The sequence below is a fragment of the Colias croceus genome, chromosome 11 (genome assembly GCF_905220415.1).
Source record: "Colias croceus chromosome 11, ilColCroc2.1".
Taxonomy (NCBI): Eukaryota; Metazoa; Arthropoda; class Insecta; order Lepidoptera; family Pieridae; genus Colias; species Colias croceus.
Window position 1 is genome coordinate 1,257,287 of NC_059547.1, and position 20,077 is coordinate 1,277,363.

At 33.8% G+C, this 20,077-nt stretch overlaps 1 protein-coding gene across 1 annotated transcript; it reads left to right on the forward strand.

Moving 5' to 3' along the window:
- Positions 1-8,735: 8,735 nt before the first annotated feature.
- Positions 8,736-10,866, forward strand: LOC123695743. The gene is made up of 4 exons (XM_045641663.1): positions 8,736-8,787; positions 9,128-9,458; positions 10,119-10,174; positions 10,801-10,866. Exons 1-4 carry the CDS (start codon positions 8,760-8,762, stop codon positions 10,851-10,853), a joined length of 468 nt encoding a protein of 155 aa, XP_045497619.1. The 5' UTR covers positions 8,736-8,759; the 3' UTR covers positions 10,854-10,866.
- Positions 10,867-20,077: the final 9,211 nt, after the last annotated feature.

Here is a 20,077-nt window from a genome sequence, read left to right on the forward strand (position 1 = left end):
TTAAATTCTTAATTAATACCTTAAAAAACATCAAATAAAACTAATGACACAGGTTATAAAGGCATAGGACAGATACATATTTGTTTCACTTATTTATTTTATTTACGGATAAGCCTTTTGTATCCTACCAGACCGAGATATATTTATTTCTAGCTAATAAACCTTAAAAATATTCAAAATACATGAAAATTAGGTTAAAAAATATGACCGTGCTAGTTTCACAAAGGCTTCACAAAGGTCACGGATGACTGACGAAAAGGATTGACTTTCTGGTACATTACATTGGTGGAACCGCCGGCTTTCCCTTCCATGAATAAAAGCTTTTCCGTTCAAGAGTCTCCTTCAAAAGTGAGAGTCACCTCCCTACTAGTTAGGGCCGACTTGATGTTAGGGTGGTGACATAATGAGATCTAGATACCAAGATTTTATTTTGTAATTATATTAGTATTTCTAATATCATAATTTGTATATCAGATTTTGTATACTTCCATTATACTATTGTAACTTCCCTATGGGAACACATGTCCTGAAATAAAACAATTTTATTTATTAAGCTATTGCATAGCTTCTATCGCGGGCCTTGAGCGCGGGGACCGAATCGAGAAATTACGTAACGAAAAACCTCACGCTGCCCCGCTCCGACGGGCTAGAAAGTGTGGAGAAAGGAAGGTGTAATTCCTCCATCGAAAAAGGAGGTTTCGCGACCAGTCTACTCGACTGGCCAGCCGTTATGTTATATTATTAAATCACCCAGTGTGCCACACACCCGTGACTCGGCAACATAACTTCGGCAACGACTTCTGAACTCAACCGCGTCACTAGTAAGTGCTTGATTTCAAACTCAGCGTGTGCGACTTTGCCTTTTAAAAACATTTGCATCGGTATCGAGTATGTTTTTTTTTAAGAGGAATTGAAAGGGAAATGTTCTTAATAATTAAAAGAGTTTCTGAAATGATATAGAATGAAGGAAAATACAATTAAAAAAGAAAATTAAGTTTACGCAACGGATTTTGATGCGGTTTTTTTAATATTATATAGTGTAAATGAAGAGGAATGTTTAAGTATATAATTTATTAGGTTTTAGACAAAACGGGCGAAGCCACGGGCGGTAAGCTAGTTCTTATTATTTAAAAAAATATACAAAAAACAAATCGCAAGACGCAAATTCCCCGTGTTTCTGCAAACTGTGACCTAAAAGGTTGTTTAAAGTTTGAAAGTTAGACGTTCAGCTTTAATTGGTTTCACTTGCAAGTTAATTGATTTTCTAGTTAGCGCTTAATAAGAAACTTTCAGACTAACGCGTAACCACGTCTTTAGTTTGGTTGTGAAATTAATTTAGTATTTGTTGTTGTTATCCTACTAATATTATAAATGCGAAAGTTTGTGAGGATGTGTGTGTGTGTGTGTTTGTTACTCTTTCACGCAAATACTACTGAACCGATTACAATGAAATTTAGCACACATATAGAGGGTAACTTGAATTAACACATAGGATAGGTTTCATTCCGGAAATCCTACGGGAACGGGAACTATGTGGGTTTTTCTTTCAAAACGCTGGCGAAGCCGCGGGAGAAATGCTAGTTTTTAATAAAATCGACGTGTGGCACTCGGGGACTGCCGCGGTAAAGCTACACCTCTGCCCGTCGGAGTGGGGAGCGTGAGGTTTTTTCGTTACTGAATTTCTCGATTCGGTCCCCGCGCTCAGGCCCCGCGATAGAAGCTTGCATAGCTTCTATCGCGGGGCTATAGCTTAAAAACAAAACGATTATCAACGCAAAATAGTTAAAAAAATAAACTTCAGTTTTAGAATCTCCGTTGTTTTTGTGTGCGTTATAAATAGCGGCCACTTTAATAATCTATGCTGTCAAAAACTTATTTCACTCCATTTAAAATGCATCTTTGCACTCAGAAGCCGAGGGGAAGTGTTCACTGTTTCAATATGTTCCACAATTAGTTAACAGACAGACAGATACACTGGAATCCACTCGCTTGTGTGAATATTTTATACAGCCCTTGGTCGGCAGTGGAGATATGTATCGATTGATTATTTTTAGCGTTAGTTTTGTTGGTAAGTTTGTGTGGAATCTAGGAGCTTATGATACGGTTATGTTATGGAAAAAATCTGTTTTATTCTTATTAATTAATTTATGAAATATTGTATCAATCTGTGTGTTAAAGTTTGTGATAATCTATGAGCTTTTCAGATTGTGCGATGGGAAAAAAGTTTCAGTTCTAGTCCTATTAATTGAAGAATTAATATTGTATCAATCTATATGTTTAAGTTTGTGTGTTGGAAATCTAGGAGCTTCTCAGGTGGTTATGTGACGAGAAAAAGTTCCAGGTTCAGTTCTATTATAATATAAGAAAAATTTTGTAAATATTTTCTATATTTTTCTACAAGAAATAAGAACAGTGTTGTTTAGAAAAAATAATTACTAAAAATAACGCCATGTATATTAAAAAAATCTCGTTTCTTTGTAAACAAGCAAACAACAAATAGCTAAACCGTAAACTATTAATCACAAAACTAACGTTTTCCTCATTCTTCTATACCCTATATCCATCTCTGTTTATTGCCTGTGTGCGAGAGGGACAGAAAACAGTGTCACTGACATCGACCATTGATTTATTATTACGATATAAGGTGGTTTGATAAAATGGACTCGATAACTGTTTATGGCATTTTGTTATTTTATATAACACTAGTTATTTTCCCCGGTTATAACCGGGGCAAATAACCCGGGTTATGAATATCCATACACATGAATATCCCTTATATAGGAATATAGTAAGTAATATTATCTACACTCTACACTTCTAAAAATTCTCTCACTTCTAAGAAAAGGTTAGAAATTCTTGCCGGTTCTTCTCCATATCCTGCTTTCTGAATCAGAAGTAAATGTTAAAAATGTTTTGACAATTCAAAAGTTTTTCTAGAAGAAGTCTAATTGAATAAATAAATGTTTGAGTTTGAGTATATTTAAGTGATGAATTAACTGAAATATACTAAGCGGTAAGCCGAATTTGATATCTTTATTAGCAGTGTGAAAGCGCTGGGTTATGTGTTAGCTGCTAAATCTGAGCAAAATATAATATGTTTTAAGCAAGAATATTGCTCTTTCAATCACTTCCAACATTTTATATTTGAAATATTGATATCCTTGTCATACTGACCTTATATTCATTTACCTACTCTGAGAATCGAACCCAGAAACTCTAGGTACATTATATTAACCACTGCACCGAAGACTATTGCCAAGGTGATACTAGGACATCTAGGACATAGTCAAGTGAAGCAATGACGTGTGACATTACGTTGTTAGATAGACTGTGGAATACACTTTCTTGACACTAATGTGGGGCCATTAAAATGGCGTTGTAAAGAAATTGTATCTTGCATTTAAGTACGTGGAAATGATTTTAAAAGTACGTCAAACGTACAAGTGTTGATAAAAACAGTAGGTATTTAAAACAATACTACTTAGAAATTCAACGCACGCAATGCCTTACCTATTGCTAAAAATATTTTTCTTATAAATAATAGAGCCTATATGGCACATGATTTGTCACACACAGGCAGATAATATTATGAATTACTACATATATGTGGGAATAGGATAAAATATTAAGATGTATTTCATTATTACCAGTTTTATTTTTAGTCTGTGTTTTTCTATTATTTAATCTGTGGATATGTTATCTGTAGACTGTAGATTTTTGGTTGTCTATGACTTGACTGTGTGTTTTTTTTGGTACGATGTAATTGTAATGGAGTATTGTTGAAATGTATTTTTGATATGTAACCGGTGTCTGGGAAATAAATCGATTGGGCGATTTTGGCTTTTTATTTACACCATCCCCACATATATTACCAGGGGGATTACCATTATTAAAGCAGTATTATTTCCAGTATCAAAATAATGGCACTAGGCAACCAATATACCTCTGTCATTTTCGTCACTAGACTTAATTCTGCGTTAAAACATCATGGTATCTACATTCTACCAGGTATCTATCACGCAAAAGGCACAGGATTCAGTTAGTAAACTGACGTCCATTGTCCCCTAGGTTCTATGCCCACGCATTAAACACTGTACGTGTTAGTTTGTCTGTTAATTTGTTACTCCTTCACGCAAAAACTGCCGAACCGATTTTCATGATATTTGGAACACATATAGGCGAATCAGGAGCTATGCGGGTTTTCCTTCGACCAGGCGGTCGTAGCTGCGGACGAAAAGTTTAGCTTTGTTGTTTTTGTGTATAATTACAATCATTTCTTATCGCTAGTTTCATAGCCACAGCTACATTTCAGCATGATTACGCATTAGCATGTCAAGCACATGTCGTGTGCAGGCAAACACGTTCGACACCGTAATCTTGCGTCTGATGGACTTGGGCCTGTGATAGATAATGTATTATTATATCTATATGGTACTAGCTTTCCGTCTTCTTGATTGGAACTGCTATACAAATCTGACAGACAACAATTTTCTTCTCCAATTTTAACTTTACCTGTGTTTGTATGCAACGGACCTCCCGATTTTGGCATACATTAAACGGACAGATTTAATTCAAACTTTTGCTACTTAGGATCGGTGACAAAACAATAACAAAATACAATAATTTTACGAGTTTAAGTGTAGCTTTTACTTTTTTTATTATACTAGCGATCCGCCCCGGCTTCGCCCGTGGTACATGTTTACGTTTTCTCTCCATAAGAACCATCCTCGTACTTCAAGAAATATAATAAAAAAAGAATTATCGAAATCGGTTCAGCCGTTCTCGAGTTATGCGCTTACCAACACATTTTGCGATTCATTTTTATATTATAAGATTAAATTATTATGGTGAATGTGAATGCGAATTTACAAAAATATTTTTGTCATTTACCTTCATCTGAAAACGAAGAATACTGCAAAAATGTCTCTTGAAATAAAATTTATTTATTTTATTTCAAGCATAATTTTAACGGCCCTAATATTAAAATAATTTAAACCAAAAGCTAAACCCAGAGCCAATCATTTCTTTTATTCACTTATCAACTCCTAAAGGACTGCAATAGAGAATGAAAATTCCGTCGCTTTCCCGAGTGAAACCGCAAAGCACAGTTAGTAAAAACAAATAAAAACATAATGGCTTCTATCGAAATCCCATTATCCATACAGACAACATAATTTCTGTCCTAAACACACAAACAATACAAACACAAGTTTAGTCAAAAGACACTAGATATTTGTTTATTCGATCGATTTTCGATTTGAACAAAGTGTATCGTCATTTGTGGCTTCTTTTTAATAATACTCAACTTGGAATAAACAGACATACAGACAATGGGATAAAGATATTTTATTTGGCAAGGATATTTCACTTCTGCGGTGAAAAGAAATGCTTATGTTAGTGTTTATGAATAACGAGATGTCACGGTAAACGTTATTTTGCATATTATCATGAAAGTTGTTAATATCTTCATGACTATTATCTTTTTCTATATTGTTAAACCTACCGAATATTAAGAAGAAAATTATAAAAGCCGTTTCGAAGAAGTTAAGCTACAATGTGGCGTCAGCGACTAGCACGGAGGGAAGTGATTTATGTTTATTTGTAATAATTAATATGTCTTACTGAAATAGATTAATAATTGATGTTTGATGTTTGATGTAAATTGTTTGGAGGTAAATATATAAATATAAATATACTAAATAATAAATTGTTGTGGATAGTTTTTAGAATTTTATAGTAGAGTGCTAGTTATGCATTTAATTAATTTATGGCATTTTTTTGTATGTAATTTCAGTATTTATACTCTAAGAACAAGCATAATATTTTGTATGTCACAAAGTTTATCTCGTGCCTTTTATATCTACGAATCTATGTTGATAATACTGTGATTTCAAAGACTAAAATTGTTACATTGTAATATTATATTGGTGGTGGTAAGGTGAAATAAATAAATAAATAAAATGTAAAATGAAAATTTTATGTACACATAGAAAATATGTTAGAAAAAGTTTAAATATAAATAAAGAATTTCTGTTATATTGTTAAACAAAACTCATAAAGTATTTTTATTCAACTAGTATTTTACTAAAAGATGGTTTAGAAAAGCTACAAATACCAAAGCTTACTTTGCAAATAGAGATACTCTATTTGATTAAGAAATCAGGTCAGTAAGTTTCCAGATAATCCACTACAAATAATATTTAGTTGTAATATTGGTACAGATGATAAATAAAATCAAGAAAAATTAATGATTTTACTACCTATATAGAGCAGTGGTGGCTCAGTGGTGAGACCTCGGACTTCGAATCGATAAGTCCGTGGTTCGAGACCAGGCGAGCGCGCAGGAAATAAATTGATTTTTCAATTTATCTGCGCATGTTGTAACATCACCACTGCTCGAACGGTGAAGGAAAACATCGTGAGGAAACCGACATGTCGAAGAATTAAAAAAAAAAAAAAAGTTCGACGACATGTGTCATCCGCCAACCCGCACTTGGCCAGCGTGGTGGATTATGGCCTGTACCCTCATAGGAGGCCCGTGTCCCAGCAGTGGGAACGTATATGGGCTGATGATGATGACTACCTATATTAAAATGCATATGTATGAAACAAAGTTCAAACATTTATATCTTAAGAAGCTGAATCCAAAATAATTTTTTACTTTTAATTTATTGAATAAAGCGAGACAGATTTGTTGAATGAATTAAAACAATAAAATCATCAATACTTGAATGAATAATTTGGCCATATACCCAAAGGCTTCTTGATAACATAAATTAAATACCTAGCAAAAATATTTATTCATTCGCTTATTCATCTAATATATACAATTCTAGTGTCATGGTGTTTGAAGGTAAGGTAGTTTTTGAAGGTAGGGTAGGTTTTGCCTACATCGATATATTAAACTTATACCTATTTAAAATGATTTATATTAGTTGATTCACAACAAACCAACCAAAAAATACAGTCCGAACACACACATGTAGATTGCATATTGTATAAACACAGAAACATTTTCAATTTCCCGTCCATCAGGAAAAAAAACGAAAAAATACCTAAAAAAGAGTCGCATAATCGGATGAAGTTTTAACAGGGGGTCCTAAACAAACGTGTGCTCATTCGATTCGCTAACAATGATTTATCCGGGTTTGTTTGTTTAATTTGAAGGATTATTTGCCCGGGAAAGATTAATTCGACATCTAAACAAGGACGGATTATGGTATGGAGTTTCTTTTTGGTAAGCGTGCTAGGCTAGAGTTTGTCGGATTGGATGTGTTGATCTCGGGAAATACTGACTTTGATTGCTTTTAGGTACCTACTGGTATGAGTAAGCAATGGTCGTTACATTTAAAATTTTCAAATACTTTTTGTTAAACCTCATAATTAATTATTTTGCAAAATTTAGCCAGTTTAAGATTCATGAAAATAATATCGCGCTACAATTATTAATGTAAGAACTTAGAACATAATAATATTTAGGCAGATGCAAAAAATCTTCTGATCCAAAGTATCTGCTCATAGTCAATTGACTGATCGCAGATGATTATAATTTAAAAAAAAAAAAAAAGATGCAAAAAATGCTTATTGCCTATGACCAAAATACATTAGTAATATTACTAGAATTCGAACCACCCAAAAGTACATAATATATCACAATAAATCTATTTTATTACTTAATTTATGTACCAAGTTGTCTACACAGAATTTCAATCATAATAATCCCAACCGTAATCAAGTACACAATAAAATTTACAACCGTACGAAATAAAATAAAATGGTCGTGAAAGCATTATCGTGTCATAAATGTTATTGAAACATCTTAGTTCGAGAAATTTCGAGAAGCTTCTAGAAGGTTCGAGAGCTACGTAGAAACGTGAGCTAATCTTTTAAAGCTGGATTTTACATTAGATTTAATGTTATTTAGAGACTATCTGTGCCGCGCGGTTTCACCCGCATTGTTCCGCTCCTGTTGGTCTTAGGGTGATGATATTATGTAGCCTATAACCTTCCTCGATAAATGGGCTATTTAACAATGAAGAAAGAATTTTTAAAATTGAACCAGTAGTTCCTGAGATTAGCGCGTTCAAACAAACAAACAAACTCTTCAACTTTATAATATTAGTATAGATTTACAATGTTACGTTAATAGAGTTATCCAGTTATCGTATATAGGCTATATAGGAACCTTTGAAATGTTTTACGGAGATTGATTCGATGATATGAATGTATTTTTATAATGGTATTAGGCCGGTTGCAGAGCTTCACCGACCATCAGTGCGTACGTCAGTCGCGCTTGTCATATCTATGGAAATTCATAAAACCGTTTGTAGGGACACACATATGCAATTCGCCGTTCATAGCTACACCGAAAATACTAATAATATAAATGCGAAAGTAACTCTGTCTGTCTGTTACTCAATCACGCCTAAACTACTGAACCAATTTTCATGAAATTTGGTATGGAGATATTTTGATACCCGAGAAAAAACATAGGATAGGTTTTATCCCGGAAATCCCATACTTTTCCGGCATACCGCGGGTGCCGCGGGTGGAAATTTAGTATTATATTATGTGAATTTATTAGAAAACAATTACAGATTTCACATAACGTGATTCATAAAAAACGAATAGAATATCCAATTTATGGCTTAGCAATTTTCGAAAAGAGATAAATGCCGGCTCAAGTCGTAAAAAGACTATAAAGAAAATTAAATTCGATCTGCGTACCTTTTTAATGTGAACCTTTGGACGGTGATAACATGGCGAAGTTAATTATTTGTGTTTTATGTAAGTTCTTGTTTTCTTGTCTGTATTTCAAGTAATTATTTTTGAAAAATTTATATAAATATTGGCACTCAGAGACAGATATTATGGACTTATAATAAAGTTGCAAGTTACGGATTATCATATCATACGTAAAGAAAACACAAGATATAAATTCATAGATACCAATTTGTGTCAACACCTATAAAGAATTTATAATAAAAATCCTTAAAAATATGTGCCCTGTTCCTATTATATCCGATTGCCCAATATTACAAATTATCAAAATCAAATTGCAAAGTATTTTGAAATGAATTAAAAAATACAATTGCAATACAATACAATGTTTGCTTTACAATTTCAGGTCTATTAGTCCTATCCAAAGCACTACCAACACCAGAAATACAAGTATATGAAATACATAAGAATGTAGATAGAAACTTCGCCGTGGATGATCAATACTTTGATCCAGATGGTCTAAGAGAAGATGATACATTAGACACACATATAGGAAATAATAATCTAGCAGTCAAATTGTTGTATCTATTAAATGCGTTGACTCACAATACACATTCGATGGTATATGAACATGATGATGGACATTCGAGAGATCATGAACATGAGGAACATGGTATTAGTGATCCCGGGGATTTGACGAGGAGTTTAGCAGTTGTGATTGTACCGATGAATTCAAAGTAAGTAGAGTTACATTGACATGTGAAGTTTCTATAATATATAGAGTACTGTATTGCAAATGATATGTACGATTAATAAACAAGCACAATAATAAATGTACGCTCAATTACATATAAACGAAAAATTTGATTCAAAATTATCCTGCTATTTATAGAGGTTACGACATAAGATTATTAAGAACATTTTGATGGAAAAAGATTTGATTTCACTTAGCACAATACAATAATATATGCCCAAAATAAGACACAATACACAAATCTATGAAATCCCTAAGTTAATATTAAAAATGCGAAACAAACTCTGTCTGTCTGTTACGCTTTCCCGCTTAAACCTCTCAACCGATTTTGATGAAATTTGGCACAGACAATCTTAAGACCCTGAGAAAGAAAATAGGCTACCTTTTATTGCAAAATATGTACCACAGGCAAAGCCGGGGCGGACCGCTAGTGAAGAATAAATTCCTTCTGTTGGTTAATTATCATTTCATCAAGTCAAATTCCATAAAACATTAAAAACTATCACATTTTTAATCTGCATAAAGATAGTAATAAGTATTCAAAGAACAAGGCAAAGGAAACACGGCACTTTATCATTTCTAAAGCAAGAAACGTATTATTAACATAATGTTACCTTTAATTAAAAGTACTTTCCTCATGCAGACCGCACACCGCACTGGGGAAGCTACTGCGTTCACCGCTACGAAGTCAATATGAGGGTATTTGTGTTTTTTTATTATTATTAGCTGTTTCTATTTTCGTGTAGTCTATAGCAATAACAGTAATCCTAGTAAGTAGTAACTATCCATACTAATATTATAAATGCGAAAGTAACTCTGCTGTCTGTCTGTTACTCAATCACTCCTAAACTACTGAACCAATTTTCATGAAATTTGGTATGGAGATATTTTGATACCCGAGAAAGGACATAGGCTACTTTTATCCCAGGAAAATGACGCAATCCCGGAAATCCCACGGGAACGGGAACTATGCGGGTTTTTCTTTGAATGCACGGGCGAAGCCGCGGGCGGATACCTAATAATCTATACACGAAAGAATGGAGTTTGAAGAAGGCAGTGGATTTTACGAATGATTTCAGATTGAGCAATAATATCATAATTGTGTAATAGACGTGATACATGTATGTACCTATGTGTAGTTGTAAAATTGAAGTGGTCATAAAATACAAACTGAACAAATAAAAAGAGTTGCAGGTAAATGAAGAAATAAAAGCTTATTTTCTTAACAATAGTATCATCGCAATACAAAGAATATATCAATACATAATTTTCGCCCACCGAAAGCACTATATTATAATATCAAATAATTATATTGTATTTTTCAGTGGAAGACAGAACAGCTCCGCCAAGGATACGACGACCTTATGATGATTACTAGTAGAAGAAACTATGACTTCTTGATTTAAATTCAGTGTTGTTGCATAAATAAATAATAATAGAAAATATACAATAATATGGAAAACATTATTTTTATTTTTGATTACTGTACCTATTTTAAAAATAGATTAACCCTTAAAAACATGATAAAACGCTACGAATTACACTCAATCAACGTTCAATATTTATCATATTTCTATTAATTTCGCTATTTTTCTGCTAGTAATTCAAGTACGTTTTCCGATACATTAATATTTTCTCTATTACTCTAAACAAAGAAGAAGTCAGTCCAAACCAAAAACAAACGAAAAATCAAAATCTCCTTCCAATCCGCAAAGCCAGGCCTGCCAAACTTGATCCATACGTAGCCGTAAAGACGCAATATATCCCGTGAAAATTCAATATTAAAGCAATGGCCAATGCGAATCCCGCCAACAAATAGACGAGACGGGATCACGCTGCCGCTTATTCAATTAGTCCGGTACGGGTTATGTGGTCCGCACGGGGCTTTTGGGTTATCCCTACAAGTTTTAAGTATGTTTTAAAATCACGTTCAGCTTTCGTATACCGATTTTTGTGACCTTTTTTTTAAAATGATAATTAATGTTCTGTACTAACATAGGTAGTAATTAAGAAATTACTAACAAGTGGACCTATGATGTTCTGTTAATAAATGAATTTGAATTTACTTAATAATATTGTAAAGCCAATCCTTACCTTTATGTAATGCAATATGCATAATACAATTATTATTACCGTTTATAATCGTTCACTTTAGTTTCACTGAGATACTAAAATCAAGTCAAGTTTCATAAAGTAACAAAATTAAACAGAATAAGTATAATATTTTTTGTACATAAAACAAATATTCATCACGAGATATAAAAAACGCACCGTCAATCATACATTACAAGCAATAAACTTCATTTTAAACAAAGCCTTTTAAATGACATGGCCAATTATAATAATTACTTTACATTTCATATATGCTCCTTATAATTTTTATCTAACTCCATTAATCAGATTTATAATCAGCTTTACATAAGAACCCAATGAGCTGCAACGGCCCCCGCTCTATATGTGCAATTAACTGTTATTATGGGCAATTTCATGGACCTATGTTCATTTGTGCCTCATTAATTCGTCATAAATAGCCTGCTGGGGTGCAAGATCAATAGCTGTTAAAGCAAAATTAATAATATTAAATTAAAAATAGATAGTCGCTGAGAATTTGTTACGTGATGTGGAATTCATTACTTTAATAGTTAAAGATTACACTTTAATATAAGTTTTTTTGGTTACACCTAATCTTATTTAACAAAATGTTTGTGTTTATTTCTTGGTTTTCTCACTGTATAAGTGTAAAATAATACAAATGTATAATATACTCGAATACATTTTTTCATCTCCATTAACAATATATCTCACTCTAGAAATCAAAGCAATAAAAATCATATAAAATTTAAACAACAGGCATCAATAACTGGTATCAAAGAGAATAAATCTGCCTAGTATTGTTAGTTTATTTGCACAGAGTTTCGGGTAGATCGGAACGGACGCCATTGTTTAGAAACACATGTTAATACTTCTAACAATGCCATTCACCTTGTTAAAGGAACTTTAAAATTAAACGGGGTACAGACTGTACATACAAAATACCTTACTTATACAAACAAGAGTAAACAGATAAGACAAATTTACATTTTGTAGAATTTGATTAATCCATACTAATATTATAATGCTGAAGAGTTTGTTTCCTTGCCTGGACGCGCTAATTAAAGAACCACGGATAGGATTTTAAAAATTATTTCACTGTTAGATAATAATCCATTTATCAAGGAAGGATTATGCGGCGCAATGCAGGTAAAACCGAGGGGCCTTGTTCACTATATTTTTTTTTTCTAATAAAATAACATTTATTCTATTAAGTAAGCCCATTCAAACTCGATAACTGTATGAGCTTACGTATCAAAATGAATGTAACGCAGCTCTATTCATTTCTTTCCTCATGGCATATTCTTTCAATCACTATTAATCCTTTGGTAATAAGTTTCTGGAAGTTTCCTGAAGCAACTAATATTTGTAATATGCTATATGAAGTCACGATAAAACATTTCTAATAAGATTGAGACTTCTACTCGTTTCTTAATAAGTCCCAGATAGATACAATTCTTTAATCGTTAATTGCTTTATATTCTTCTGCTCTTATTGTTGGAAGATGACAATAAAGGTCAATTATCTCACTAGTTAAAAATCTTACTCATTTAAGACTGAAAAATTAATGAAGGTCTATTAGGATAAAGTTGATACGCAAATTTCGCCATAACCATCTGCAGTTTTCTAGCATTTACAGTACATAGCCATAATGGGTAAGTGTCATTTTCGCCTGCACGAGCCAATTTGCTGAGTGTAATGTTTGTGGACAGGACGTGTTCGGGCTAAATCAAGTTTGGATCGGTTCGTTAGGTCAGATTGGTGACGTCTACTTCACATGTGACTTGATTCGAAACGTGTCTTAGCATGCTGACAGGGGTACGCTATTGCAGTTTTGATGGTCTGTCTGGACTTTCTTTTTTTGATTATTTTGTAAGGTAGGAGCCAGGATCTGTGGGTATTTTGCAATCACTAGGAGTTTGGTATGTGGCAGTGCATTGATTTAGATTTTAGGCATAATATAGGTGAGTGTTTAATCAAAAAATATTTTCGATCTTGGCGCTTTAAAGATTGCTTGAATGAAAATCTGTCAATCTGCCGAATTATATATATACAAGGTGTAATCGTTAAGTGTACACAGGCCATTATTCCGTTAACTTATTGTTTTCATTTCACTCATTAGGTTAAGTACTTTCGATATCAATTTAAAGTTTTTTTGATATCTGCAATAGTTACGGAATAATTGCCTGCACACTTAACGATTACACCCTGGTTTAGAATCCTTTAAGACGTAATAATAATAAACATGCAGTCTTGATGCAACTTCAATCAAAGAAAGAAAAAGCAAATAATTTTTTAAGAGGCATTCCATATCCGATTGTATTGCTAGAATAATTAAATAAATAAATAAATAAATAAATTTCTTTATTTGCATAATGTGTGTACAAAGATATTACTTATACTTAGGTAGAATCAACACATTAGCCATAAATGGCGTGCAAATTCCGCAACATTATTTTATATAAAAAGTACATTATTTCATTGTCACATGATAAAATTTACACATTTTATATTATATTCATAAATAAAATTAAACCTAATATGTTACAAATTTAAATATTCAGATACATTATAGAAATTTTTGTTATTTAGCCACTCATATAGTTTTGTCTTAAAAGGACCGATATTTAACATTTTTATAGTTTCGGGAAGTTTATTAAATATACGAATACACATAGCATGACAATTTTTGGTATACAAAGTGGTCCTGGGTGTTTTATTGTAAACAAGTCTATCTGGATGACGGTGGTCGTGGCTGTATATTTCTTGGGCTGTGTTAAAGAGATATTTATGTCTTTTTACAAAAATACAAACTTCGTAAATATATAAGCACGGCAAAGTTAACAACTTGAGTTTAATAAATAGCGGTTTACACGTAGAATAGATATAGTTCAAATGTATTCAAGATAAAATTGGATTCCATTGGAGAATCAATCAGTTCGTCTACAATTTCAGTTCGTTAGTCGGTAATGAAATCGGATCCCGTGACTGCGAGCGGACCTTTTGTGTGGAAAAGTTTCAATGTCTGTTAGCACAATATATAGACCAGATTATGTGGCTTGTTAGCCGATTGGGTTTGTATGTGTGTGCGTGTGTGTGTGTTTGTGTATTTATTTATTTTTATTTATAACTCTTTATTGCACAAACTGAAATATGACAAAAATAGCATTAATACATAAGAAAGGCATAGTTTGTACAAGAGGCGGCCTTATTGCTAAGCAGCAATCTCTACCAGGCAACCTGATGGAAAGGAAATGTATGAAGTTAATGGGATAGTGCAAAAAGAAGAAAAAAAAAAATAATATTATAATAATAAATAAATAAAATTATGTAAGTATCATAGATACCTACTAGGTACATAAGTACATACTACTACAAAATAATACAAATAAATAAAATACATATATACATACATATGCATTGTAATAAACATATACATACATATTATTATATAAATAGAATACATATACATACACATACTATAGTACAAACGCAGAAAAATAAATATATAAAAAACAATAGTTGGTGACGTCAGCAAGCAAAACAAATCTATAGCAAGGAAAAGAAGTGGTCTTTAAGCAACACTTTAAAAGAGCTGAGCGTTTGAGCACGTCTAATACTTTCTGGTAAAGCATTCCATAGTTGAATAGCCCGGACAGTGAAAGAATTGTTAAAAAATTTAGAATGATGGAAAGGGGTGCTGAGCAATAACAAGTTGGAAGAGCGAAGAGAGAGAGAATTACAAGAGCTTAAATAATCGAAGTTATCTTTTAAGTAAGAAGGAGTCTTAGGGCTAAACAGAACACAGTACAGAAGATGCAGCAGATGAGTATCCCGGCGATAACGGATAGGAAGCCACTTTAGCCTTTTCCTGTATTCAGAGACATGGTCAAATTTACGAAGTCCGAATATGAATCTGATACAGAAATTTTGGAGCTTCTCAAGGGTGTTAAGTTGATATTCACGAATATCGGGATAGCAGGCGTCAGAAAAATCGAGGAGAGGAAGGAGAAGGGATTGAGCTAAGGTAATTTTGGTTGTAACGGGAAGAAAGTTGCACAAGCGCCGTAGGGAGAAGGCAGAAGAAAAAACCCTTTTTTGAACTTGCTTTATTTGTTCATCCCAGGAAAAAGTTTGATCCAGAGTTAGACCAAGATTTTTTACCTGAGCACTGTAAGGGATGAGAACACCATCAACGAGAACGTTCGGTAAATTGGTCCAGTCAATTTTTGAGACTAATTGCCTGCTTCCGAATATGATAACCTTGGTTTTGATTGGATTTACTGTTAAACCATGACTTTTGCTCCATCTGACTATTGCTGCAAGGTCAGCGTTAACTTGGAAAATCGCTTCAGGTAGTTCAAGAAGTGACGCATGTTTATATAATTGGAAATCGTCCGCATACATGTGGTAAGATGACACAATATCCTTGGAAATGGAGTTTATAAAAATGGAAAAAAGGAGGGGAGACAATACGCCACCTTGAGGAACACCAGCAGAAACATTGCACCAAGTAGAAGAAACTTCCTCAATTAGTACACGCTGCCGACGTCCCTCTAAGTAACTTTGCAACCAATCAGTAGCCGAGGAGGATAAGTTAAGAGAGCGCAGCACTGCCAGCAGTACGTCATGATCGACGCTATTAAACGCGTTACTTAAATCAATCAGCGTGAGTATGGTGAGCTTTTTGTTGTCGAAACCTCGTCGGATGTCATCAGTAATTTTAATTAAGGCCGTGGTCGTGCTGTGTCCTGGTCGAAAACCTGACTGGAAAGGATTTAGGAGCTGGTGATGATTTAGGAAAATGCTCAGTTGTTCTTGTACCAACCGTTCGAGAACCTTGGATAGGAAAGGAATGATAGCAATCGGGCGGAAATCGGACGGAGTCGAAGGATTTGGATTTTTAGGGAGAGGGAGAATATGGGCATTTTTCCAATCGCTAGGCAACTTTCCTGTAGAAATGGAAGAATTAAGGATATGGGTGATGACAGGATTAATGATGGGAAGGATTGGAATGATCATGCTTCGACCAATACAGTCACTACCAACAGCCTTCGAGGTAATTGACAACACGCTCTTCTTAACACTGCTCTCGGTGAACTGACGGATTACGAAAGAAGGAGAGCTAGGGAGAGGTAAGGTGTTAAGATAGCTTAGGGTACTAGATTTTAAGGTGGGAAGGAAATCAGAAGAGGGATTAGAAAAGTGAGAAATAAGGTCATTGACATGGACTGTACTAGGGATAGAAGTAAGGGGAGATTTACCAAGTCCAAGGGATCTGAGGAATTTCCACATTTTCGACGGGTCACCGTTGTCAATAGATTTGGCAAAGTGCTGACGTTGTGCATCCCTACATAGCGTATTGCAGCGATTTCGAATCATAATAAATTTTTCCCGATTTGTATCCGAATTTGACAATTTTAATTTAGACTTTGCCCGCGCCTTCTTTCTCAACAGTTTTTTAAGGTCGTCTGTCATCCAAGGGGCTGGCAAGTGTTTTAACTTAACAGGGCGAAGTGGGGCATGTGCATCGTAAAGTTGAATAACCAAGGAATTAAATAAAGACACTTTCTCATCGACACTATCGGCAGAAAAAACAACCGACCAGTCAGTGTTACTTGCGTCTTCACAAAGTAGCTCAGTATTCATTTTAGCAAAATTACGATGCATGGCAATTTTTGGTTTTAACTTAGGGGGTTTTATCTTATACGAAAGGAAAATAAGGTCATGTGAGGAAAACATATCGGCCGAACACTGTCCATGCTCGGTGACATGCTCAGGAGAGGAAACAATGTATGTATGTATTTATAAATCTTGGGCATGATAATATGGATGAACGAACTTCTGCCTCTGTATTCGCCTTAAATATAACACAATAAGGAGATATCCACCTTTTTCAGCTAGGTACTATATTAAATAAATAATATTATATCTCTATGATGGCATGGCATACTTAGAGCGCCACTATTTTTGTATCAACACCGGAAGATTATTTCGCCAATATTCAAAATTCATCGACAAGCAGAAATAAATGTTTCTTTCTTTCTTTCAAAGTACGGGTTCGTTTTCAAGTATGTAAATATTTACTAACGAAGGTATTTACGTATCAATTAATTTCAACGAACACTAGTAACCAATAATTTTGTTCATACAATATAATTCTCAGTATATTGTTGTATTTACTCAAATCTCACGGCAACAATCTCAGGCAATTGCTAGGTGGCTGGGTACGGACTAACGAACTGAAAACGTGACGTCATTATATTGTGGTATTTCGTGTGAAATGTTATGTATGGAAAATTTATGTGAAAATTATTTATTATTTTATAGTGTATAGTCTATACTCTATACCAAAAACACGTATTATTAATTATTATACTGATACAGTGTTCACTGTTTAGTGATTAGAAAGTTAAAAAAAAGAAAATGTTATCAAGCATATTAGTCACAACGGCAACGGAGAGATAACTCCACTGTCTGCGTGAAACTTTTTTCATCTGTGAAAGGTATATTTGCATAAATACAGGTAACTGGCGAAGTGACCAACTAACGAACTGAAAACAGACGGTGATTAAACTTGTGGCCTTTTTCTATATAAAAAAACTAATTTTTATTTAAGCTTCTATAATTAATAACTTTAATACCTTGATCAAGCAAAACTCAGGAATTACTGGATCTAGTTGATAAGTTATTTGTGTAGAATAGCCTATTTATCGAGGAAGGCTAAGTACTTACTATACAAGTGTATAGATAAGAATAGATAAGGTCTTGGTTGATAATGAATTCCAATGTGACTTGATGTTTACTTGATAAATAAAAAACCCCGTTTAGCATAAGGCGGGTCCACACATAGCAGTCATTTGCCGCGCAATGTGACTCGGTCTGTGTGGACGTGCCTCGACCGAAGGAAATGGCGAAAAACATTTATAACTAGTGGTATTTATTACTTATCTTACTTGGTGATTACTTACATTACCTAAGAGTTAAAGATAAATTGGACTCGAAACTTATACAACAAAAGTCGCAAAGCATTCATGAATATTCAACACTAGAGCGACATTCCTTTACAATCCTTTCCCCAAATTGCTCATCCCTCACAGTTGTAATAACCTTATATATCTCAGTTTCTACGTCATATCTTTCACTTTATTCTTAAAAGCATTATAAGAAGAAAGAATGGACGATATATCACCAAATCTCATGGTATATGAAGTTAATGCTGTTTCGACTGCAAAGCCTAAAAGGTTTCGTAATATTTATTTGTAGATGTGTCAATAGTGGTTAATGGTGATATTTTATATTATACAGTGTACAGAATAATTATTTTGGATTATGAAATCAGTGGGGTTTCAACGCTCTAGCTTCTTCTGTATGTTTGTATGCAACTGACTCCTTAACACTCAATTTTTACCCACTTTAAACGGACAGATTGAATTCAAACTTTTTACAGATATTAAAGTGAAACTTCTATGGCGCATTGAGTGTAAAATTTCAAGGTTGCGTCATGGCAATACCGTCACGATATAGTAAGGCGACGGTTTTGGTATCTTTGATTCTTGCAAAAGAAGTTTCACTTCTGACACGTGTGCTTAGCTATTTTTAATTATATTAATTGTTTTGAAGACGGTTCAATAACCGCAAATTTGCATGACACACGTGCAACAATAGGTAACAGTAACTGCGAAGTAAGGAATCAAGTCTCAAGCGATGCACTGCTATAGGAACCCACTCTATTGCGGTAGTTCATTTTGTGGTGCAAGCGATGAGCGGAGCGATTTCTTAAATCAAATATTTTTGTTATTAGGTGGGTACATACAGATCGGGCAGCCTCGTCAAGTAATTGCTGCTAGCAAACTGCTCCTTGCAAACTAGCTCGGACATTGTGGACGTAGTCTGTATCGATTTGTTACATTCCCATCCCTATGATGATGTCATCTCTATCTGCTAATGCTCCATATTATAAAATGCATATATATTAAGCAGTTGGTAGTGGTCGGTTATTAATAATACTTTACTTGTGAACGATCATGTGTTATTTTGTAATTTTTATCTAAAACTAGCGGTCCGCCCCGGTTTCGGTCGTGGTACATAATATAGTCGTGGTCAATGGGCTATCTAACACTAATTTTTCAAATCGGACCACTAGTTCCTGAGGTTAGTGCCTTCAAACAAACAAACAAAATCTTCAGTTTTATAATATTATAGTATAGATAATATTATTAGTATAGATTTCAGGCAATATAGATTATATTGGTCGTAATCTGACATACGAGATAAAATAAGCATTCAGCTTATAACTTACACCGCAGTAGTATAAAGGAGCCAACTAAGCTCGTACCTATATTGCTTACGTCACGACTCATTGTAACGTTCACCAATTAAAATGTAAATGCCGTATCAGGGAAACTACTGTCTAAGAAACTGCATTTGCATGTGGGTTTGATACAAATAGTATAGGGATTTAGTTTATTTCACGTTTATTTATTACAGTTTTGTTTTTTAATAGTATGC